A 25071-nucleotide genomic window follows, 5' to 3' on the forward strand; every position below is an offset into this window, starting at 1 on the left:
GGCACTTTCAAAAGCCTTTTGGCATTCCATCGTCCACCTGATTGGCTGAGAAGTTCTCACTTGTTCAGTTGACCTAGGACTCTACACAAGGAATGTGCCGTGGTACCAATCTCTCTCTCACACACACACAAACACTCATCCCATATCCCTATCACTGTTACTGTGTCAGGTGGCCAGACAGGCAGCCCCCTTCCACAAACCCCCATCTCCTGCAATGATAGAGTAAAGCATCAGGGCAGTACTGCTTCCAAAATATCCTAGTAGGGACTGACCTGGTCTATAGTAGTTTGGTTAGGGGGAAGGAAACCTCAGCAAAACCTGGAATGAACTACCGGTAGAAATTTGCAAAGCCTAAGAAACTCTAATTGTTTGCGTGTGCAGGGAGCCTGCCAATCTAACACAGCCTTCACTTTGGTGGGGTCCATTTCTATGCCTTCGCTAGATATGCAGTATCCCAAGTAGTCTACTGATGTCTGGTGAAATTCGCATTCGGAAAGTTTTACTTAGAGCTTAGTAGCCAAAGGTTTCTTCAAAACTGCCTCACCAACTTGACGTGGTCAGGGAGATTCTGGCTGTAGATAAGAATGTCATCTAAGTACACGAGAATCCCATTGTAGAGGTGGTCATGTAGAACTTCATTTATGTATTGCATGAATACAGCAGGGGCTCCTTTTAGGCCAAATGTCATCACCCAAAATTGGAAACTCCCTAATGGGCAGTTGAAAACCGTTTTCCACTCATCCCCTTCCTTTATTCAGTTGCAGTAATACACCTCCCTTAAGTCTAGCTTGGTAAAATACTTCCCCTTGGCTAGATGATTAAGCAAGTCCTTTATGAGGGGGAGGGGATATGTGTTCTGCACGCACAGTTCAGATTTTGGCAATCGACCACAAAATGAACCCCTCCGTCCTTCTTCTCCTTGAAGAGAACTGGGGCTGCTTTCCTGGATTTTGCAAGCTGGATGAATCCCCTTTTTAAGTTGGTGTCGATGTAATTTCTCAGCTCTCCCAATTCTTTCGGTGAGATTCTAGGTTTTGGGAGAGTGGACCCTGGTTCAAATTCTATAGCACAGTCAGTGGGTCTGTGAGGGGGCAGTTCATTGCAATCTTCCTCACTGAACACTTTTCCCAAGTCTCTGTATTCCAAGGGCACCCTCTGGAGATCTGGAAGCATTCCTTCTTTCATCACAGCCGCTGCCAAACACCCATCTGGCTCCTCCCAGGGAGGGGTTTTTCCCCTATAAGTCTCTGGAACAGGGTTGGAACCCAAAGGGGGGGGGAAAGCTTGCGATATTCACCCTCCCAGCAGATGGTGGGGGTCCATTTGTCCAGCCAGGCCAAACCCAATATGACTGCTTCCAACATCTTGGGGGCGACTATGAATCTCAAAAGTTCATGGTGTCGGCCTATCCGCAGCTCCACTAACTCAGTTAGGAGCATAGCGGGAGAGCCTACTAGAGAGCCGTCCACTGGTTGGAACCGGATGGGCTTCACCAAAAGCCTGGTCTGGATTTTTAACTTCTCCACTACGGCTTTGCTGATAAGATACCCCGAACACCCTGTGTCTATCAGAGCCCGTAATTCTTCCTCCTCCCCCGTGGTCATCACCTTAATCCTTGCTTTAACAAGTAATGGATGGATGGGCTCAGACACCATTGGGTCATCTTCTCCACCAAGCTCATCTCAATTGGGGCTGGTCTCCAAAGAAATGGGGTCTGTTGTTTGAAAGGCCCAACGACCCTGCAGAGGGTTTTTTTTAGATCCTCTTTCTGCTACTTGGCATGGCTTGGGTTTAGGGGGAGGGAGGGGCATCAAGCAGTCAGTTCCCTTATGCCCATTCTGGTCACATCGATAGCAATTTGTTCCCCTCGTGGCCCCTAAGCAAGGGGAAAAGCAACATCTCAAAAATTATCTGGTGGATAAGGGGGGTGGGGAGGTTCCTTCTCAGCAGGAATTACTTCACCCAAAGTGACCACCTTGGTGTACCAAACTTGAATGGTCCAGTTATCTCCCCCCTTTCTCACAAGCCTCTCTCAATTCTGGATAAAGGGCACTTTTGAAAATATGGAACAATTGGGTTTCTGGCCATTCTCTCAAGTTGCATGCAATTTTCTGGAAAGCCCCTACAAAAACTTTCACAGGTTTGCCTGATTGCTTTAAATGGAAAATCTGGATCTCTTCCTCTGTCTGTCTTTCTATCCTTTTCCACTGGGTGCCCCCCTCATATTGCAATTCAGAAAGCAGTTCAGGCCGGCCCCAATTCTGCATTCCAATCTCAGCTTTGCAAAGCGGCTTGCTCATTGTAATCTGAGAAGTAGCTGAAGAGGGGGGGGGAGAGTGGGATTTGAGATTCCTTCACAGGGAAATTCCTTTGGTGCAGCAGAAAGTTTTCTCTTTGTCTCAGTAGAGAGTGAGACATTGGAGCATGGAAAACTACATTATTTGCTGGGCAGTCGAGACTACATAGGGAGGGGGACTTTCAGGAATCCACTGGCACCTCCCCCATCCAAATTCCAGATAATAAATTGCATTTAGCTTCCTCATCTCAGCCCCAACCTCTTTTCTCCAATACCTCTGAATTGCTGGGTTCCAGCTGGATCCTCCAGGAGAGGGTGGGTAGAAAATTCCAAGCCCTTCTCCATTCAGGCTCTTGGTTAATTCTTTCATTTCCATTCTTTTGAAGAGGTAGAGTGTTGGTATCTGACTTGTTCAGTTGACCTAGGACTCTGCACAAGGAATGTGCCGTGGTACCAATCTCTCTCTCTCTCTCTCTCTCTCTCTCTCTCTCTCTCACACACACACACACACACTTCTCCCATATCCCTATTGCTGTGACTGGGTCAGGTGGCCTGACACTCTGAATATGAGGGGGCACTGATGGAAATGTTCCAGGATAAAACAGATGGCATTGGTTTTTCTTGACGCACAAAAGGCTTTCGACAATGTAAATTGGAAATTTATGATAACACAATTAGAAATGATGAATTTTGGACAACACTTTACAAATTTAATAAAAACAATATATCTGGAACAGAACGCCAAAATTATAATTAATGGAGAGCAACAGAAAAATTTAAAATTGAGAAAGGAGTGAGACAGGGATGCCCTATCTCTCCCCTTCTGTTTATATTAACGATGGAAACACTACTAATCAAAATAAGAAAAAATGAAGACATAAAAGGCCTAAAACTAAGAAAAAAAATGTATAAAGTTCAGGCCTTTGCAGATGATTTGGTATTTATAATTGAAGAACCATTGATAACCACACCAAAATTAATTAAACAAATTGAAGATTTTGGTGAAGTAGCAGGACTCAAAATAAACAAACAAAAAATGAAAATTATTACCAAAAATTGCACAAAAAAACAAATAAAACATTTGGAACAAATTACCAATATGCAAGTAGTCAAAAAGTGAAATATTTAGGAATATGGCTTACAGCTAAAACGACAACATTAAAAGAAGACAATTATACAAGTTTAATAAACCAAATTAAAGTAGATTTTAAAAATTGGCAAAATTTACAACTTTCATTAATAGGTAGAATTAAAATGAGTGTCCTGCCCAAGCTCCTTTTCCTTTTCCAGACAATTCCAATAAATCCAGGTAAAAATTTCTTTAAAGAATTAGACAAAGTAATATTAATATATATATGGTTAGGTAAAAAATCAAGAATCAAATTAAAGGCATTGCAAGATGTGAAGGAAAGAGGAGGTTTGGGTCTACCAAATTTTAAACTATATTATTACACAACATCATTGGTATGGATCAAAGAGTGGATCACATTAGAAAATAAACGTATATTGACAATAGAAAGGCACGATTTATTATTAGGCTGGCATGCCTATCTCTGGTATGGAAGAGACAAAACTCATACATATTTCAAAAAGCATATATTACGAAATTCTCTTATCCAAATATGAAAAATAATTTAAAAAAAGCAACAATATACTAAGGTACCAGAGTGGGTTTCACCAATAGAACTAACATATCATCCAAATTTAATCAGGCCCCACAATACAATTAGATATAAAGAATTATTGGATCAACAAATGAATATAAAAACAGAATATAATGGTAAGAAATTAGATTGGTGGACATACCTACAATTAAAAGATGCATATCAGAAAGACAAAAAGGAATATGGTTTTCTGATAGGGAGGGGTGAATTGGACAGGACACTATTAAAAAATGATGAAAAATGAATTGGTAAAATATATAAATTTTTGATTCGTTATGAGACAGAAGTGGAAATTGTAAAAGAGAATATGATAAGCTGGGCAATGAATTTTGGCTACACAATTGAATTAGAAAAATGGGAAAAATTATGGATTAACAATTGGCGGATGACAAAATCGACTGCATTCAAGGAAAACCAATTAAAAATGTTTTACAGGTGGCACCTATCGCCAGAAAGACTATCAAAAATGTTCCCAAAAACCTCTCCAATATGCTGGAAGTGTAAAAAAGAAAGAGGCACATTCTACCACCAATGGTGGACATGCACACAGGCAAAAAAATTCTGGAATAAAATAACAAATTGGTTAAAAGAAATAGAAAATGAAGAAATTGGAAAAAAAACCAGAATTATATTTATTGGGTATTTTTAATAAAAAAATAGAAAAAGAGGTAAGATACCTAGTTATACATATACCAACAGCTGCCAGAATAGTATATGCCCAACAGTGGAAAATAGACAAACTCCCGGAAGAAAATATAATAATTAAAAAGATACTAGACTGTGCGGAGATGGACAGGCTATCCAAAAGATTAGAGGGAAAAGAAGAATCAGATTACTATAAAACATGGGCAAAATTTTATGATTGGCTAAAGAAAAGAGCAATAAAGAAATAAATAAAAATCTATGCAAAGCAACACGTTGAATAAAAGAATTGAAAAATTAATACTATGTAATGAAGTAAAATTCTCTGATCAAACATCCAAAAAGTGGGGAAACTTTCATTTCCCAAATGTTGTATGTGTATGTCTTTATGTATGTTTTTTTCTTTTTTCTTGTATGTCATATATGTAAAAAAACCACAAATAAATAAATAGATAAATAAAAAGGAAATGTTCCAGGATGAGCTGTCACCAAAATTTTCAACCAAGATGATGCGCAACCCAACTGGTGGCAGAGGAGGAGAGAGAGAAGGAGAGGGACTGCACTAGAACTAAGCGGAGATTGTCCAGAGACAGGTTGGAGATTGTTTGGGGGTGTGAAAGATGGGTGGCTCTGGAGATGTTGCCCAAGAGCGATAACTTCTGGAGGGCGACCAGAGCAACTGATGAGAACCGTCATTGTCCAAGCAAGGTAAAGAGACAGGATCTCAGAATGCTGACCAATGATAGGGGCCAGCACTAAGGGGACTACCTATCATTATTTCCAGAGACCTGGGTATCAGCATTGGACTTTCTAGAACTTGCCAGACTGTACTCTGGCGCCACCTTGCTGTTGATGCAGTTTTTTTAATGACTTTCTAGCTGACTTATGACCAAGAACTATTAATTAATAACCGATTCTCTATTTTAATTGATAGATAATTGGGATGGATGTATATTAATTCTTTTTTAACTAATTTAAGGGGTTAACTTATATATGTTATGAGTGAATGGACTATTTTATTAATGTTTTAATTAATTTGCATTTTAAATGAATTATTAGTGTCACCTAACGATGGATGTCTATAACTACTGGAATGAATGGAATGGTGTGAATGAGAATGGATGGGAGGGGGATGGTAGATGGAATGGGGTGGGATTATAATATGTATGAAGTGAAAGAATACAATATGAATGAAATTCTTGGCATATCTGATGCTGGAGAGGCAGGAGGGGAGGGGGCACTTATTTCTGGGGTGGGAGAGGGTCAAAATATCCCGATCTTGCTGGGGAGAGGCAGATATGGCGGGGGCCATAGAGCTAGCTGTTCAAGGGGAAGGAGGGATCGCTGTTTAGTAGAGATCCCTTCTTCTGGCTCCATGAGCTCAACTCAAGGCACTGGTGATGAGTGTAATTCTGGCCCTGGGCTCAGGCTGCTGCTACTCCATGCCAGGTCGGTGGTAAATAAAGCTCTCCTCATCCGGGATTTGATCCTGGATGAGGAGGCCGACCTGGCTTGTGTGACCAAAACCTGGCTGGTCCCGTAGAGAGGAGTTCCTCTCTCTGAAATTTGCCCAGCCAGGTTTCAGATATGGCATCAGCCCCGACCCCAGGGAAGGTGGGGAGGAGTGGCTATTATAGCCAGGGAGAACCTTTGCCTGTGTAGACTCTTTGCTCCAGAGATTGCGAGTTGCAAGTCCCTCCTGGTGAAGTTGGACTTGGGGGTTCAGGTGGGCTTGTTACTCACGTACCTGCCTCCTAGCTGCGTGTCAACAGCCCTGCCTGTGCTGCTCGAGGAGGTAGCTGGGCTGGTGGTGGGGTTCCCCAGACTTATTGTCTTGGGGGACCTTAACCTGCCATCATTCAGTGAAACCTCTGGAATAGCACAGGAGTTCATGGCCACCATGACAGCCATGGACCTGACTCAAGTAGTACAAGGTCCGACTCATGAGGGGGGGGCATGCACCCGACATGGTATTCCTCTCTGAGCAATTGAGTAATGATCTGAGACTAAGGGGCTTAAAAGTGTTGCCTTTGTCATGGTCAGATCATTTTCTATTGTGGCTTAACTTCCTGGCTCCAATCCTTCCCCACAGGGAGGCGGAATCAATTAGGAGGTTCTGCCCCAGACACCTGATGGATCCAGAGGGCTTTCAGAGGGCACTTGGGGTTATTCCAGATACACTCCTCCACAGTTCAGCAGAGTCTCTTGCTGAGGCCTGGAACAAGGCTGCAGCGGAGGCTCTTGACCGGATTGCGCCGTTGCGACCTCTCTGCGGCACTAGACCCCAAAGAGCCCCATGGTTCAATGAGGAGCTCTGGGAGTTGAAACGCCAGAAGAGACGTCTAGAGAAGCGATGGAGGAAGAGTAAATCAGATTCCGATCTAACACTCGTAAGAGCTCATATTAAGACTTACATAGTGGCGCTTAAGGCGGCAAGATGCGCGTATCATTTATTTATTTATTTATTTATTTGTTTGTTTGTTTGTTTGTTTGTTTGTTTGTTTGTTTGTTTGTTTATTTATTTATTTATTTATTTATTTATTTATTTATTTAGACTTGTATGCCGCCCCTCTCCGCAGACTCGGGGCGGCTCACAACAAAGTGAAAAACAATTTATAACAAATCTAAATTTCTACTAAAAACATTTTAAAAACCCCATTTTCTAAACACACATACATACACACATACCATTCATAAATTGTATATGCCCGGGGGAGATGTCTCAGTTCCCCCATGCCTGACGACACAGGTGGGTCTTAAGGAGCTTACGAAAGGCAAGGAGAGTAGGGGCAGTTCTAATCTCCGGGGGGAGTTGGTTCCAGAGGGTCGGGGCCGCCACAGAGAAGGCTCTTCCCCTGGGGCCTGCCAACCGACATTGTTTAGTTGACGGGACCCGGAGAAGGCCCACTCTGTGGGACCTAATCGGTCGCTGGGATTTGTGCGGCAGCAGGCGGTCTCGGAGATATTCTGGTCCAGTGCCATGAAGGGCTTTAAAGGTCATAACCAACACTTTGAATTGTGACCGGAAGTTGATCGGCAACCAATGCAGACTGCGGAGTGTTGGTGAAACATGGGCATACCTAGGTAGGCCCATGACTGCTCTCGCAGCTGCATTCTGCACGATCTGAAGTTTCCGAACACTTTTCAAAGGTAGCCCCATGTAGAGAGCATTACAGTAGTTGAACCTCGAGGTGATGAGGGCATGAGTGACTGTGAGCAGTGAGTCCCGGTCCAGATAGGGTCGCAACTGGTGCACCAGGCGAACCTGGGCAAATGCCCCCCTCGCCACAGCTGAAAGATGGTTCTCTAATGTGAGCTGTGGATCGAGGAGGACGCCCAAGTTGCGGACCCTCTCCGAGGGGGTCAATAATTCCCCCCCCAGGGTAATGGAAGGACAGATGGAATTGTCCTTGGGAGGCAAAACCCACAGCCACTCTGTCTTATCCGGGTTGAGTTTGAGTCTGTTGGCACCCATCCAGGCCCCAACAGCCTCCAGACACCGGCACATCACTTCCACTGCTTCATTGACTGGACATGGGGTGGAGATGTAAAGCTGGGTATCATCAGCGTACTGATGATACCTCACCCCATGCCCTTGGATGATCTCACCCAGCGGTTTCATGTAGATATTGAATAGCAGGGGGGAGAGGACCGACCCCTGAGGCACCCCACAACGGAGAGACCTCGGAGTCGACCTCTGACCCCCCACTAACACCGACTGCGACCGACCGGAGAGTTGGAGGAGAACCACTGAAGAACAGTGCCTCCCACCCCCAACCCCTCCAGCCGGTGCAGAAGGATACCATGGTCGATGGTATCGAAAGCCGCTGAGAGGTCAAGAAGCACCAGGACAGAGGATAAACCCCTGTCCCGGGCCCGCCAGAGATCATCCATCAACGCGACCAAAGCAGTTTCCGTGCTGTAACCGGGCCTGAAACCCGACTGCTGGGAACCTAGATAATCGGCTTCTTCCAAGGATCGCTGGAGCTGGAGTGCCACCACCTTCTCGACAACCTTCCCCATAAAGGGAAGGTTGGAGACTGGCCGGTAGTTATTAAGTACGGCTGCGTCCAGGGAAGGCTTCTTGAGGAGGGGGTGCACGAGCGCCTCTTTATAGGATGATGGAAAGGATCCCCTCCCCAAGGAAGCGTTGATAATCTCCTGGACCCAGCTCCATGTCACCTCTCTGCTGGCCGAAATCAGCTAGGAGGGACACGAATCCAGTAGACAGGTGGCGGAACTCACAGCTCCAATGGCCTTGTCCACTTCATCAGGTGTCACCAGATCAAACTCTTCCCAGACAGGTGGACAAGTACGGGCCCCAGTCACCTCAACTGACTCGTTGTCAGCCGACTCTGTTTTCCAATTGGAGTCGAGGTCCGCCCGGATCTCAGCGATTTTATCAGCGAAAAACGTGTTAAACTCCTCGGCACTACTCTGCAAGGGCTCCCCAACCCCCCCCCTGATTAAGAAGGGAGCGGGTCACCCTAAACAGAGCGGCCGGGCGGGATTCCGCTGATGCAATCAAGGCGGCATGGTATGCGTATCTTGCCACCTTGAGCGCCACTTTGTAAGTCTTAATAAACGCTCTTACAAGTGTTCGATCAGATTCAGACTTACTCTTCCTCCATCGCTTCTCTAGACGTCTCTTCTGGAGTTTCAACTCCTGGAGCTCCTCGTTGAACCATGGAGCTCTATGGGGTCTAGCGCCATGGAGAGGTCGCAAAGGCGCAATCCGATCAAGAGCCTCTGCTGCAGCCTTGTTCCAGGCTTCCGCAAGAGACTCCGCCGAACTGTGGATGAGTGCATCTGGAATAACCCCAAGCACCGTCTGAAAGCCCTCTGGGTCCATCAGGCGTCTGGGGCGGAACATCTTGATTGGTTCCGCCTCCCTGCGGGGAAGGATTGGAACCAGGAAGTCAAGCCGTAGTAGAAAATGGTCTGACCATGACAAAGGCAACACTTCTAAGCCCCTTAGTCTCAGACCATTGCTCAATTGCTCAGAGAGGAATACCATGTCGGGTGCGTGTCCTCCCTCATGACTCGGACCCTGTATTACTTGAGTCAGGTCCATGGTTGCCATGGTGGCCATGAACTCCTGAGCCAGTCCAGAGGCTTCGCCGAGTGACGGCAGATTGAAGTCCCCCAAGACAATAAGTCTGGGGAACTCCACCGCCAACCCGGCTACCTCCTCGAGTAGAACAGGCAGGGCTTTTGACACCCAGCTGGGAGGCAGGTACGTGAGAAACAAGCCCACCTGAACCCCTAAGTCCAACTTCATCAAGAGAGACTCACAACCCGCAATCTCTGGAGCAATGAGTCCACGTAGGCAAAGGCACTCCCTGGCTATAAAAGCCACTCCTCCCCCCCTTCCCTGGGGTCGAGGTTGATGCCATATCTGAAACCCAACTGGGCAAATTTCAGAGAGAGGAACTCCTCCCTCTGGGCCCAGCCAGGTTTCAGTAACACATGCCAGGTCGGCCTCCTCATCCAGGATTAAATCCCGGATGAGGAGAGCTTTATTTACCACCGATCTGGCATTAAGCAGCAGCAACCTGAGCCCATCATGCCGCCTTGATTGCATCAGTGGAATCTCACCCACTCTGTTTAGGGTGACCTGCTCCCTTCTTAACCAGGCGGGAGTTGGGGAGCCTTTGCAGAGTAGTGCCGAGGATTTTAATACATTTTTGGCTGATAAAATCACTCGGATCTGGGCAGACCTCAACTCCGATTGGATAGCAGAGTCGACTGACAATGAGTCAGTTGAGGTGACTGGGGCCTGTACTTGTCCACCTGTCTGGGAAGAGTTTGATCTGGTGACACCTGATGAAGTAGACAAGGCCATTGGAGGTGTGAGTTCTGCCTCCTGTTTACTGGATCCGTGTCCCTCCTGGCTGGTTTCGGCCAGCAGGGAGGTGACACGGAGCTGGGTCCAGGATATTGTCAATGCTTCCTTGGGGAGGGGGTCCTTTCTGGCTCCTTATAAGGAGGCACTTGTGCGCCCCCTCATCAAGAGGCCTTCCCTGGACCCAGCTGTACTTAATAACTATCGTCCAGTCTCCAACCTTCCCTTTATGGAGAAGTTTGTTGAGAAGGTGGTGGCGCTCCAGGTCCAGCGGTCCTTGGAAGAAGCTGATTATCTAGGTCCTCAACAGTCGGGTTTCAGGCCCGGTTACAGCACGGAAACTGCTTTGGTAGTGTTGATGGATGATCTCTGGCAGGCCTGGGACAGGGGTTTATCCTCTGTCCTGGTGCTCCTTGACCTCTCAGCGGCTTTCGATACCATCGGCCATTGTATCCTTCTGCGCCGGCTGGAGGGGTTGGGAGTGGGAGGGACTGTTCTTCAGTGGTTCTCCTCCTACCTCTCTGGTTGGTCGCAGTCGGTTTTAGTGGGGTCTCTCCCTTGTGGGGTGCCTCAGGAGTCGGTCCTCTCTCCCCTGCTATTTAATATCTACATGAAACCGCTTGGTGAGATCATCTAAGGGCATGGGGTGAGGTACCATTAGTACGTGGATGATACCCGGCTTTACATCTCCACCCCATGTCCAGTTACCTGAGCCGGGGTGGCACAGCAGTTGAGTGCTGTACTGCAGGCCACTGAAGCTGACTGTAGATCTGAAGGTCAGCGGTTCAAATCTCATCACCGGCTCAAGGTTGACTCAGCCTTCCAACCTTCTTTTGGGAGCAATAGCCTAGCTCTGTTAAAAAGTGCTATTGGTAACATGTTGTAAGGCGCCCTGAGTCTAAGGAGAAGGGCGGCATAAAAATCGAATAAATAAATGAATAAATAGTCAATGAAGCAGTGGAAGTAATGTGCCGGTGTCTGGAGGCTGTTGGGTCCTTGATGGGTGTCAACAGACTCAAACTCAACCCTGATAAGACGGAGTGGCTGTGGGATTTGCCTCCCAACGACAACTCCATCTATCCATCCATTACCCTGGGGGGGGGAATTATTGACCCCCTCAGAGAGAGTCAGCAACTTGGGCGTCCTCCTCAATCCACAGCTCACATTAGAGAAACATCTTTCAGCTGTGGCAAGGGGGGGGCGTTTGCCCAGGTTCACCTGGTGTACCAGTTGCGGCCCTATCTGGACCGGGGACCACTGCTCACAGTCACTCATGCCCTCATCACCTTGAGGTTCGACTATTGTAATGCTCTCTACATGAGGCAACTTTGAAAAGTGTTCGGAAACTTCAGATCGTCCAGAATGCAGCTGCGAGAGCAATCATGGGCTTTCGTAAGTATGCCCATGTTACACCAACACTTCGCAGTCTGCATTGGTTGCCCATCAGTTTTCGGTCACAATTCAAAGTGTTGGTTATGACCTATAAAGCCCTTCATGGCACCGGACCAGGATATCTGCGAGACCGCCTTCTGCTGCACGAATCCCAGCGGACGGTTAGGTCCCACAGAGTTGGTCTACTCCGGGTCCCGTCGACTAAACAATGACGTCTGGCGGGACCCAGGGGAAGAGCCTTCTCTGTGGCAGCTCCGACCCTCTGGAATCAACTCCCCCCAGAGATTAGGACTGCCCCCACCCTCCTTGCCTTTTGTAAACTCCTTAAAACCCACCTCTGTCATCAGGCTTGGGGGAACTGAGACATCCCCCCCTTTCCTATGTAATTTTGTGCATGATATGACTGTGTGTATGTATTTTATCTATTGGTTTTTTTTTCTTTTTAGACTTTTTAATGTAAAACTGTTATTTTAGATTTTAATTATTAGATTTGTTACCATGTATTGTTTTTATCACTTTTTAGACTTTTTAATGTAAAACTGTTATTTTAGATTTTAATTATTAGATTTGTTACCACGTATTGTTTTTATCACTGTTGTGAGCTGCCCAGAGTCTACGGAGAGGGGCGGCATACAAATCTAATTAATAATAATAATAATAATAATAATAATAATAATAATAATAATAACAACAACAACAACAACTCCTGCTACACTACCCAACCTCTACCAGCTTATGGAAGACGACAGTCCAGTACCGACTCCATGCCAAAGATCCTAAAACAATGGCCTCAGCCCTGCACCAAGACGTGCTTCCCAGATTCCAGCAGACGCCAGAAATCACCCAACTTTCATAGCCAGAGATGAGCCGATGGACCTAGGCACTGCCAGACCTCACCTGAGTGAAGCCGAGAAAGCCAGACGCCAAGTGAAAGGCCTATTGTGGAGAAGCTGGACATCTCCTTCCTACTTGTCCTCAGAGGAGATGTGGTACTACAGTTTCTGCTCCATTTCCAACCCACAACCCAGTGCAACAGGTCCAGGCAGCCTACCAGGTAACTACCAGAGCCTGGCCTAAAAGAGACATTAGGCCAGGCAGGCACCAAACTGAGTTCCAGCTCTACAGTAGATGACCTGAGATCTACGAGATATCTGACCTTAGCCACTGAGGTAATATTAAAAAAACCCACCCCAAGCCCTCCCTGCTAGTGCTGTAGTGGACTCTGGAGCCACTGCCAACTTCATGGATGAGACTTTTGCTTGATTACACGCCATATTCTTGTGCCCAGTCACACCTCCTATCATAGTTGAGACCATTGACGGCCGCGTTTTATTGTCCAGACCCATTAACTTCACCAATCAATTTAATCATTGAACACCATCAAGAGCCCCCCCAATTTTATATCACCAAAGGCCTGCATTTCCCTATAGTCCTTGGCTTAGCTTGGCTAAGAACCAACAACCCCCACATTGGGTGGTACCAGAATCGCATTTCTTTTCCTAGTCTTCAATGTGTAGACCATATACACCAACCCTACCCAGTCCAACTTCCCGCCCAGATTACCAGCACCCTCCCACCAGACATCTTGGATTTTGCTGATGTTTTCAACAAGAAAGAATGTGAACCTGACCCAGAGATAAGGAGATGTTTGAAGTTGATAGTCTGTTCATTTAGAAAGAATTATGACTCTGCAGTTTTGTCTGTGTGCTTGACTAAGTCCAATGTGGAAGAAAGTAAATAAACAAGTGTTATTTTGAAAATTATAAACCTGTAAAGATCATATTCTTGGAGTAGCCAGCCAGACCAGAACAGCTGGGAACAAGTGGAGGGAAGGTGAAGGGAGGGACCTGTCTACCCACCACAGCCTCCTCCTACCCGCTTCAATCCTCATTGAGTTGACAAGGATTGAAGCGGGTCGGAGGAGGCTGTGGTGGATAAATGGGTTCCTTCCTTTGCCTTCCCCCCTGCCATGGGGCAATTGTTTCCATTGGCTCTGAAATGGGGAGACTGCACTGAGGAGAAGGGGTGGCAAAGGCGGGCTTCACGCTGTAAACTGGGGAGTCCCTCCAGCTTTGCAGGGAATGGTCCACCCTCGCTGCTTTGCTCATCTCCTCTTCCCCCCCCCCCATGGCTTGCTGGCCCCAGTCTGCGGTGACCCCTCTTGCTCTCCAGGCAGCCAGACATGGCGTCGGACCACCAGAAGTAGGAATGCCATCAGTGCTGCTTCCACCCATGCCTTACGCTTGCACCTCAGGCTGGGAGGTGGCCACCTAACGCTGGAGGGGAGCCGGGCAGAAGAGAGGGAAGGGAAGTTCATTAGATGCCAAGAAGGAGGAAAGTGGAAAAAAGCGAGGAGTGCAGATGCAGCAGCAGCAGGGGGGAAAAGGAGAACCGATCCAAGACGGGTAATCCCGGAAGTGACTGTCGCTGGTCAGCTGGAGCTGCGCACGTAGCTTCATTTCTGCCGGTGGAATGGCATTCCACCCCATGGTGCCTGCTGCACACCCCTGCCTACAGACCCATAAACAATTGCAAAATTTCCTCTCCTTTGCTAAAATTGCCTTACCAATTAGAGAACAGCTAAAGATGGGGGGAGGAAAACATTGGTCCAGCCAGCCACTAAACTGGATAATGGGATGTCAAACAGCCTTGGAGAAGCTAAAGAAACTGTTTGCAACTGAACCAGTCCTAAAGTATCCCAATCCGAGGAACCATTTATGATCCAAATGGATGTCAGCAATGTAGCAATGAGGGCAATTCTGCTTCAAAAGAACAAAAAGTTGAAACTGCAACCATGTGCCTACTTGTCCTGAAAACTGAATAAGATAGCCAGTGTTGGGTAGTGTGGGAGAAATAAGCCTTTGTGGTGCAATGGGCACTACTAACATGGAGACAGTTCTTAGAGGGCAGTAAAATTCCTTTTGAAGTATGTACTGACCAAAAGAATTTACAGACGTTAAGAACCCCCCCCCCAAACTTTTCCCCAAGCAAGTGCGTTGGCCTCAATACTACAATCAGTTTTCATTCATATTGAGGTACATCCAGGGGGTGTGGGAACTTCCTAGCCAATGCGCTGTCCCGCATACTCCAATATAATAGCACTTGAGAAGAAGTGGTTAACTCAATTATTCCTACAAGTCAGCTGGCCATGCAAGTGACCATGGCAGCAAATGAGGAAGCAAACCCTCAACCCCAGCAAGGCTTTAATTCAAAGGATAAAAAGAGAGCTGCAAACAGATTCGTGATTCGTGGCCCATTGGGGAGATATGACACTAAGAGCCTTAGCCTGAAAAGGGGACAAAATGTACATCCCAAAAAAGTTACGGGCACAAATCTTGCAACGCAGCCACAGCAATAAATATGGGTCACTTTGCATTCTTAAAAACCTTACACTTGACTAAACAGCAACTCTGGTGCCCAGGCATTAAAAAGGACATAGAGGGCTATGTGAAAAGTTGAACTATCTGTACTTCTATGAAACAGAGACCGAATTGCTACAACAAATGGCTGAACCAACCTGACCATGGGAGGAAATAGTCACGGACCTTATAGTAGAGCTCCCAGAGTGGTGGGGGGACTATTGTAATCTGGACTATAACTGACCTATTCTCCAAGCAAGCTCACTTTTTTAGCCTGCCCAAGTCTCCTGTCAGCCCAAAGACTAACCAAGATGTTTCTGCAGCAGATCTATCAATTGCATGGAATGCTGAAGCACATCAACTCAGACAGAAGGGTGCAATTTATGGCTGTGTTCTGTTTGGAATTCATAAAGCTAATAGGTTCTCCTAAGGGCTCAGTTCTGTGTTTCATCCAAGCACAAACGGGGCTGTAGAATGAAATAACACAATGGAGGAGAGTAACTACATTGCAATGACAACTATCAGGAATCAAACTGGGCAGAATTCCTGGCATTTGCTGAGGTTGCCTACAACAATGTAGTGTATAGGGCACTCCATTTAAAATAACTATGAGGTGGAGATTGTGCCCATGCCAGAGTATCCAAGAAATTCTCCCACATCAATGTCTCTAATGGAGTGGGTAAATTCTCTCCAAAACTTGTGGGGAAATGTAACAAAGACCCTACCTAAAGCAACAGAGAGTCAGAAAAAGCAAGCTGATAAAAAACAAACTCCCCAAGGAGAGTTCCTCTGTCCATGAAGATGTATCTGTCTAGGAAATATTTAAAACTGAGGCTGCCCAGCAGAAAACTTATCCATCATGAAAGTGATTAACCCAGTCATGGTGGAATTAAAATTGTTCAAGATACTGGAAAAGTGGACCCAATATTTCATTGAAGTTGGTTAAAGCCAGTCCAGGGCTCTAACTAAAGGCCTTTTGGAAAAGAGTCCCCAGGCCCAATCATAGTGGGGGGTAAAAATCATTATGAGGTAAAATGAATCTTAGACTCTAGGCTCGACAAAGGGAAACTGCAATATTTGTTGCAATGGAAAGGTTACCCACTTTCTGAGGCAAAATGGACTGAGGCCCAAAATATTAAGGCAAATTGTTTAATAGGCAGATTCCATGCAAAATACCCTCGGAAGCCAGGGAGGAATTCCTCTAGGAGGAATTCAAAGTACATGATATTAGTAATATAACTACTGTTTTCCAAGTATCTCCTATGTTTTAGGGGAGTCCACCCATCAAGCTTCCAAAGGCACTTTTTGCTGTTGCAACTATTATTACTTCTCAGCTTGCCAATGAACTATTGGGGGGGGGGGATAGAACTTAGGTTTCAGACATCAGGATGCCAACCATGAGAGCCAATGATGTTTTGGCAGGTATTTACTGGAGCCAAAAGACTTTCTCACAATACCAAGAGACTCCTTTGGACAATGTGACCTGGTTTAAAAGGAATGAGGGAGAACCTGAACTTTGACTATTTGGTTTTGTGTGGGAAAAGGTTAGATCTGATTTTCCTCTCATCTGTGCCAAAATGAAGTACTCAATAATAATACTGCATTAAGAGATTGGATCTTCTTGACTGTGCTTGCTTTGATTCATCAGTTGGAACATTGACACTTACTGCTCATAACACAATAATAACACAAATACAATTTTGTCCTATTTTATCTGGAACAGTAGAACAAGCATTTTTGGTTGGTCCACTCCCTATTGGGCTCTTGGCATTTTCCTTCCCCTCTGAAATGAAAGAATTATAGTAATTTCAGAATCTCAATCCCATTCTTGTATAATAATTGGAGAGGAGGGTTTGCTCATTGCACAATCACGAGGTTTTCCAGGTGGTTGTTTTGAAGATAACACTCTATGTTCTGGCTTGACCTCCTTAAGGAAAGTAAAACACAAATCTAATAGTAAGTTAAAAATTAAAAACTACTATGGATTGGATTTTGGAGAGATTCAATAACTTCACAGTTACAGCAATTGTTAATCTGCTTTTGAATTTTATTCCGATACGTATTGTTTTCACGTATATGCTGACTTACTTGTATATGAACAGCTGAAGGAAATGTTCAGTGAAGCATTGAATTGTGGCTTCTGCTACTTATATCATGATGCAATTGTCACTGGAGTCTACATATAACCCTAATAAAGAAATAGATGAGACATTTTGTCTTGAATATTCGTACCTTGTCTGGCTTGTAAGCTTAAAGCTGACTACAGATTCCTTATTTAAACCAATGGCTTCAATATCAATAATATCATCTACTTCTGGATCTGTTGCAACAAACAATATTGGAAATTTCCAAATGCCTCCTGTGCTATGCTGTATCATCAAAGTTGCTGGATTCCTAAAAAAATTAAGCATACATATAATTATCATTAAAAGTTTCATGAAACACAAGTCAAGTCAACAATGAAGGTAAAATGGAAGCTTATATTCTTTAACACGTAATGCATTACACAGCTTTTTCTAAATTGGCTTGCAGATATTATGCTTAGGCAAGATAGTATATTCTTTCTTACTTTGGAACAGCTGACAACTACATATTGTATTATTTTTAATGTGCTTCTTTATTTAATGAAAAACCCAAACTAATTGGTGCAATCTAATTCACCTTAAACTACAGTACATTTAGATAGTAGTCTGGTGAAGAGAAAACTATAATATGACAACAGTATAATATCCAATAACTGATATGTACTTTAAAAATAATATAACATTGTACCATAAATTCTACATTCCATCAGAGGTGAGATATCACTCTTAAGTAGTGTTGGGCGAACCCAACGAAGTTCGGGTTTGGCGAACTCACCCGAACTTTGCTGTAAAGTTCAGGTGAGTTTGCCGAACCCGAACTTTATCCGAACCCGAACTTTACCCGAACCCGAAATTTACCTGAACTTTACCTGGACCTGAATCCGAATAGCAGCAGCACCACTGCGGCATCCTTTTCTGTAAAAATAAACAAGGAGGTGGGGAATTCCCCACCTCCTTTTGCTTCCTTTTATTTTTACATAAAAGGATGCTGCAGCGATGCTGCAAGCAAAAGGAGATGGGAAATCCCATGATGGGATTCTGGGGGTGGGGCTTTGACATCACGGAAACTCCTCTCCATGTCATCAAAGCCCCGTCCCCGGAATCCCATCGTGGGATTTCCCACCTCCTTTTGCTTGCAGCACCACAAGCAAAAGGAGGTGGAAAATCCCATGATGGGATTCCCCACTCTCCTCCTGGGCAGCGGCATTTCGCGGTATTCGGCCGAACGCCAAACCCAAACCCAAACTTTACCTGAACTTTAAAAAAAGTTCGGGTTCGGCATGAACCCGAGGTTTACAGGTTCAGTTCACCCCACAATACTCTTAAGGAAACTATAGTTAGAAAAGATAACTTTTCCATCCTACTCCCCTTCTGCACAACTAGAGACAGAATTGCCACAAGTGTTTTTCAGATATAGTTTAGCTTGATGACAATTGGAGATACAGTGCAAGGGAGAATGAGAAATAAAACTTTCCAAAGTCATTTTTTTCAAATTTAGCTGAAGTTGGGTTTGAATTCACCTACTGTATTTTTTGGTGTATAAGACGCACCTTTTTACTCCAAAAGAGCGCTTTTAAAATTGGGTGCGTCTTATGCACCAAATGCGGGAGGCCAGCGACTCAGCCCCAGGGATGGGCAGGGTGCCGGCTGTTTGCAGCACAGGGTGCCAGCATGCATTGGCCAAGGAGCCCTCCCGGCAGGCCGAAAAGCGGCTCGGGCGGGCAGCTCTGTCCTGCACCAGCAGCAAACTGCGGCAGCTACTGAGGCAACTTTTCCCCTTGGCTGGCAGGAGCGATGGCAGCATTGCTTCAGAGGCTGGACAAGCTTGTCTCCCAGGACCTGCCACTGGCCATGTGATTACTGGAGGATTGGCTGCAGCTTCGCCCCTGCTGGCTGTACAGCCAACACTAGAAAGCCGCTCAGGCAGGCGATTGCCCATGCTCCCTTAGCCACTAGTAACCCTGTGGCTGGTGGCAGGTCCTGGGAGACGGGCTCATCCAAGCTCCAAAGCACCACCGCTGTCGCTCCAACCATGGAAAGGCAGCCAAGGGGGAAAGTTGCCTCAGAAAAGTCACCTTTGCTGCTGAATGCGGGGTGGAGCTGCTCGCCCAGGCCACTTTTTGGCCTGCCGGGAGGGCTCCTTGGCTCACCATCCTCTGGGGGGGGGGGAAGAAAGGGACATGCGCTCTTCCCACTGCTGCCTTTTCCTTGAGCACGCGCCCATGCTGCCACATGCCAGGGGCACCAATGCTTGTTCCCACACAAGAGCAGCCTTGGTCTCACAGCTTTCTCCATCTCCAGCCCACCTTTCTGCACCTGCTGTTTTCACAAAAACTTTCCATGGAAAGGCAGCCAAGGGGAAAAGTCTGACAGGTCCTGGGGGACCGCCATTTCCCTTAGCAACCCTAGGAACCAATTTCCCCACTCAGCCCCCATGGGGAGGAGAAGCCGATCAGATCCTCCAAAGGAGAAAGTGCAGAGCAGAGGCTCAGACAGTTTATACGCCGGGGGATGCAATGCGCAGTGCGGGAACTTTTTATCTCTGAGGGAAAGCGATAATTGAAAAAGAGGGAGTCTCATAAATGTCAGCGGAGGTGGGCTGTGGAGAGCATTGGATATTGTCAATAATAACCTGAAGCTGAGCGAGCTTTGGTGGGGTATGATTGTTTAGGTGGCCCTTAAAGCAATGGAAGTTTTTACACTTTGGTTTCATTTTTGGCACCTTACGACTGACCTCTCAGAGAGAGAGAAACAAAGGGAGAGGGGCAAAATGGAATAAGAAAGTCTTGAAAATGAGGTTTTGTTTTTACACTTTACGTGGGGACACACACAGGGAGAAAGAGTTGGAAGGGACTCTGTACTGTGGGTCATCTGGTCCAGGGGTCTCCAACATTGGCCACTTTATGACTCGTGGGCTTCAACTCCCAGAGTTCCTCAGCCAGCAGGTGGCTGAGGAAGTCTGGGAGTTGTAGTCCACAAGTCTTAAAAGTTGCCAAAGTTGGAGATCCCTGCTCCAGAAACACTCCTTTTAAGGAATATTTCAGGTTTATCATCATCACCATATATTTCCATGCACTTCAATTGTGAAAATTTGAGTAGTCAAGAGAGGGGTCTTTGAAAACCTCATGGTATAGTAGTAATATTAGTAATATCAAGGCAACCTCAGCAGGGAACTGTAATTGTAAATGATTCTATCACTAGCCATTTCTGTGACTAAAGGAACAACTAACAAAAGTAATTGTCCTCGTTTGTTTGTTTGTTTTGTTTGTTTGTTTGTTTGAGTTAGGGATTAGGAGTACAAGGTTCTTCAAACCTGGCAAGTTTAAGGCTTGTGGACTTCAATTCCCATTTCTGAGCTAGCATGACTGGTGGATGAATTCTGAGAGTTGAAGTCCACAAGTCTTGAAGCTGTCAGGTTTGAAGTTTGTAAAAAGTATACATGGTTTTAAAAAGTGTACATGGTTTTAAAAAATATACATGGTTGTAAAAGGTATTCTGCAACACTGGAATTTTATTAAACAATATAATACTACACCATTTGGTTCAGAATACTTTTTTCCTTGTTTTCCTCCTCTAAAATCTAGGTGCATCTTATACACTGGTGTGTCTTATACACCAAAAAATACAGTATTCAAATTTAAATGCAACCTGAAATATAAATAGTAACTCCTTCCGATCATTGATCAATATATTTCTGGAATATTTAAATTCTTTTGAGATTAATGTTCACTGAAAACCCATGTTATCCAGTGGAAATTCCAAGACTTGAAATGGCTAGAATTTGTCATTTAAAAAGCTAGAGAGACAGTAATCTGTTTCTAAACATGATAATACCAAAATGACATGTGTTCTGATCTAATGATATATGCTGTGATAATTTGTATTAGGATCGTGCATCATGTAAAGAGCAGAGTTTGTATCAAAACACTGCAACACATGTTGCTTGGGATACCTACAGCTACCTTATACAGGGGATAGTTCAGTACATGAACAACTTTTTTGGTTTTTAACATAAACATGTGAATTCTATGAGGTTTTTACAGAGTTTATTAAATCTGTATTTTGCATGTGCCAGACTCCAAATTGTTGAATTAATGGATTAAAAATAAACTCTTTACTTTTATCCAAGATAGGAAACAAAGGAAAACTCATGTTTCAATTCTAGTAAGTAAATGGTAGATACTATCATAAATATACCTTGTTGGTTTGTAGGGTGTAAATATTATGTTAAAGATCAGGGTCACAATTCCAGTTTTCAGATCTTGCTCTTCCTTTACTAAGTTTATAGCTATTGCAGATTTCAGCTGAGAATTCATTCTTTCAGATTCAAATTGAATTTCATACATAAAGTAATCTGTTGTGGATAATTCTGCAAAATCAAGATAATTGTCCATATAATATAAATGCATTTGGCTTTTTAAACAGTTTGAAATGTTGCAAAAATTTTAATGAACAAAGTAATTAATTAAGAAATATGAGTCAATTCCCCAAAGAAATCTTGCATTGGAAACCAATGTAGAGGTTGGTTACAATAACTTATTTGTTCTCGTTGTAGAAAATTATTTTGTAGAAAAATGTCAAAACTCAAAAGCCCGATACATAAAAATATTTTATTTATCAAAAAAGAGGAAAATACATTTTTCAATTATAATTTATTATTCCTGAATTGGAAAAATATCATATCTTCAGACAGAGATAATTTTCAGACAGAGATAACACATGGAGGTCAATGAATTTTACAAAAACATCTCTTGCAGGATATTATAGCCTAGTTGAATGCCTGTTTATAAATAGTATTCTTTATAACTGTCAAATTAAGTTAGAGACAGTCTGTAGGCTGATTGATGCTTCAACCTAGGGATTAGAAGAAGTGAAGACACCCCCAATATATACATGCAAAAGAGATAACCATGCAAAAGAGACAATCAACAGAAAACAGCCCAACCAAACAGTCTTAAGACCACCACCCCAACACTGAAAGGGAAATCTACTAGAATATTAATCTGACAGCAGGGCGGGCAGAGCTAACCAAAATGCACAATGAACACTGAATTTCTGCCCCCTCTGGGCCATCACAGAGACTGGATTAAAAAAAAATAGCATCCATTTAAAGATTATGAAATTGAAAAGATTTCCAAACTAAGTGACCAAAGGGGTGACCATAGTAAGAGACTGAATAATTAACAAAATAAGGAAGGGGAACAAGTCAAGCCTACAAATCTATTGGAGGATAAAAAATGTCCACCCAAAATCAGACATAAACAACTAAAATGCCTATATACAAATGCACAAAACCTAGGGAACCAACAGGACAAACTGGAAATACTAATGCATGAGGATGAATATGATCTAATTGGAATAACAGAAACCTGGTGGGATGAAACACATGACTGGAACACACAGATAAAGGGATACAAACTTTTCAAGAAAAATAGGTCACACAGGAAACGAGGTGGAGTTGCACTATAGATAAAAGACCACTACACTGTCACAGAGCAACATCCAATCAAAGAAGATAACTCCCTAGAAAGAATATGGGTTAACATAAAAGAAAAAAAGTGCAATGTTACAATAGGAGTATACTGTACTACAGTCCACCAAACCAAACTGAAACAATGGACAATCTCTTTACAAACCAACTAACAGAAATATGCAAAAAGCATAACACAACAATAATGGGGGACTTTAACTACCCCAACATCAATTGGAAAACCAACTCAGCACCAAGTGGAAAGTCTAAGTACCGACTCCATGCCAAAGATCCTAAAACAATGGCCTCAGCCCTGCACCAAGACGTGCTTCCCAGATTCCAGCAGACCCCAGAAATCACCCAACTTTCATAGCCAGAGATGAGCCGATGGACCTAGGCACTGCCAGACCTCACCTGAGTGAAGCCGAGAAAGCCAGACGCCAAGTGAAAGGCCTATTGTGGAGAAGCTGGACATCTCCTTCCTACTTGTCCTCAGAGGAGATGTGGTACTACAGTTTCTGCTCCATTTCCAACCCACAACCCAGTGCAACAGATCCAGGCAGCCTACCAGGTAACTACCAGAGCCTGGCCTAAAAGAGACATTAGGCCAGGCAGGCACCAAACTGAGTTCCAGCTCTACAGTAGATGACCCGAGATCTACGAGATATCTGACCTTAGCCACTGAGGTAATATTAAAAAAACCCACCCCAAGCCCTCCCTGCTAGTGCTGTAGTGGACTCTGGAGCCACTGCCAACTTCATGGATGAGACTTTTGCTTGTGAACTATGGAGGAGGGCACAGTTGTACTTAGCATTTTGTTTTTTTGTAGATGAATCAAATTTACAAATGTAGAGATTTTGTTGAAGAAGAAATGGAACGGGAAGGATTGAAGGCCACAAAGAGAGAGGAGCCACCACACATCCTGCAGTTTAAAAAAAGACTGCAGGCTTGGTCCTGATTGGATAGGACATGGAGCATAACCCACATACTACTTCCCCTTCTCCCAAGTATGGAGGAAAGCCAACACAATCTTAAGCTGCATCATCATGGGGGATACACCCCAAGACTAGGGAGGTATTGATACCACCCTATAATGTGCTAGTCAGACCTCACCTGGAATATTGCATTCAGTTCTGGTCACCACACTTCACACATCCTTATGAGGTGGGTAAAATGACGACACGGATTGTGGGGGCAATATGCTGGCTCTGTTAAAAAGTGCTATTGCTAACATATTGTAAGCCTCCCTGAGTCTAAGGAGAAGGACTGCATGAAAAATTGAATGAATGAATGAATGAATGAATGAATGAATAAATAAATAAAAGAGACATAGAAACTCTGGAAAAGGTACAGAAAAGAGCAATCAAAATGATAACAGGACTAGAAACCAAGACATATGAAGTGAGGTTGCAGGAACTGGGCATGGATAGTCTAGTGAAAAGAAGGGCCAGGGGGGACATGATAGCAGTATACAGGTATTTAAGGAGTTACCACAGAGAGGAGGGTGTCACACTATTTTCCAGGGCACCAGTGGGCCAGACGAGGAACAACGGATGGAAGCTGACCAAAGAGAGATTCAACCTGGAAATAAGGAAGAACTTCCTGATGATCACAGCAATCAACCAGTGGGATGGCTTGCCAGCGGAGGTTGTGAATGCCCCAACTCTTGACATATTCAAGAGGAGATTGGACTGACATCTGGCTGGGGAGGTGTAGAGTTTCCTGCTTGAGCAGGGGGTTGGACTTGATGACCTGCAAGGACCCTTTCAACTCAAACAAACAAACAAACAAACAAACAAACAAATTATAAAATGTGAGTTATTTCCCTTGTTTTTCTCCTGAAGATTGGACTGCATTTGACTTGGAATTGGACTCTTTTCACAGGAGCTTTGAGCTTCCGGTGGTGACGTGGGGCACAGCAGCTGGAAGAGCGATCTCCGCTCCCCAAGGCTGCTTTATTTTTCCATTTCTTGGAGACCCTTCGAGGCATGGAGACTGTAGGTTGAAGTGGGGAAAGAGGAGCAACCTGAGCCACAGCGGGGGTGAAGGCATTCGCCCATTGGAGCACAGGGTATCCTTTCTATCCAGGACGGAACATCTGCCAGACTTGTCATGGTGGCCTTAAGCCGTACAGTTCCGCATAAGAAGGAAGCTTTTATAATTCAGATGAATCGCATCGAGGAATGCCTTTAAAAACACTTCAGTCAATTGCAGCAGCAAGAAAAGACTCCACACTTTGAATAAAAGCGGCAATTGTAAGGAGGAGGTGAAAAGATGCGACGAGGCATTGAAAGTCCAAGGTCGAAAGGGAAAGGAAGG

At 44.6% G+C, this 25071-nt stretch overlaps 1 protein-coding gene across 4 annotated transcripts in view; it reads right to left on the reverse strand.

Annotated features, from left to right (window-relative positions):
• LOC139155791 (cilia- and flagella-associated protein 47-like) overlaps positions 1–25071 on the reverse strand; it is a 513090-nt gene that overhangs the window by 41299 nt on the left and 446720 nt on the right. For all 4 annotated transcript variants that reach the window (XM_070731069.1, XM_070731068.1, XM_070731067.1 and 1 more), the window contains 2 exons: positions 21480–21651; positions 17431–17592 (listed from right to left, as the gene is read on the reverse strand). In XM_070731069.1, the coding sequence (XP_070587170.1) occupies positions 17431–17592; positions 21480–21651 (334 nt within the window). The remainder of the gene's footprint in view (positions 1–17430; positions 17593–21479; positions 21652–25071) is intronic.

This window comes from Erythrolamprus reginae, unplaced genomic scaffold (genome assembly GCF_031021105.1).
Source record: "Erythrolamprus reginae isolate rEryReg1 unplaced genomic scaffold, rEryReg1.hap1 H_6, whole genome shotgun sequence".
Classification (NCBI taxonomy): domain Eukaryota; kingdom Metazoa; phylum Chordata; class Lepidosauria; order Squamata; family Dipsadidae; genus Erythrolamprus; species Erythrolamprus reginae.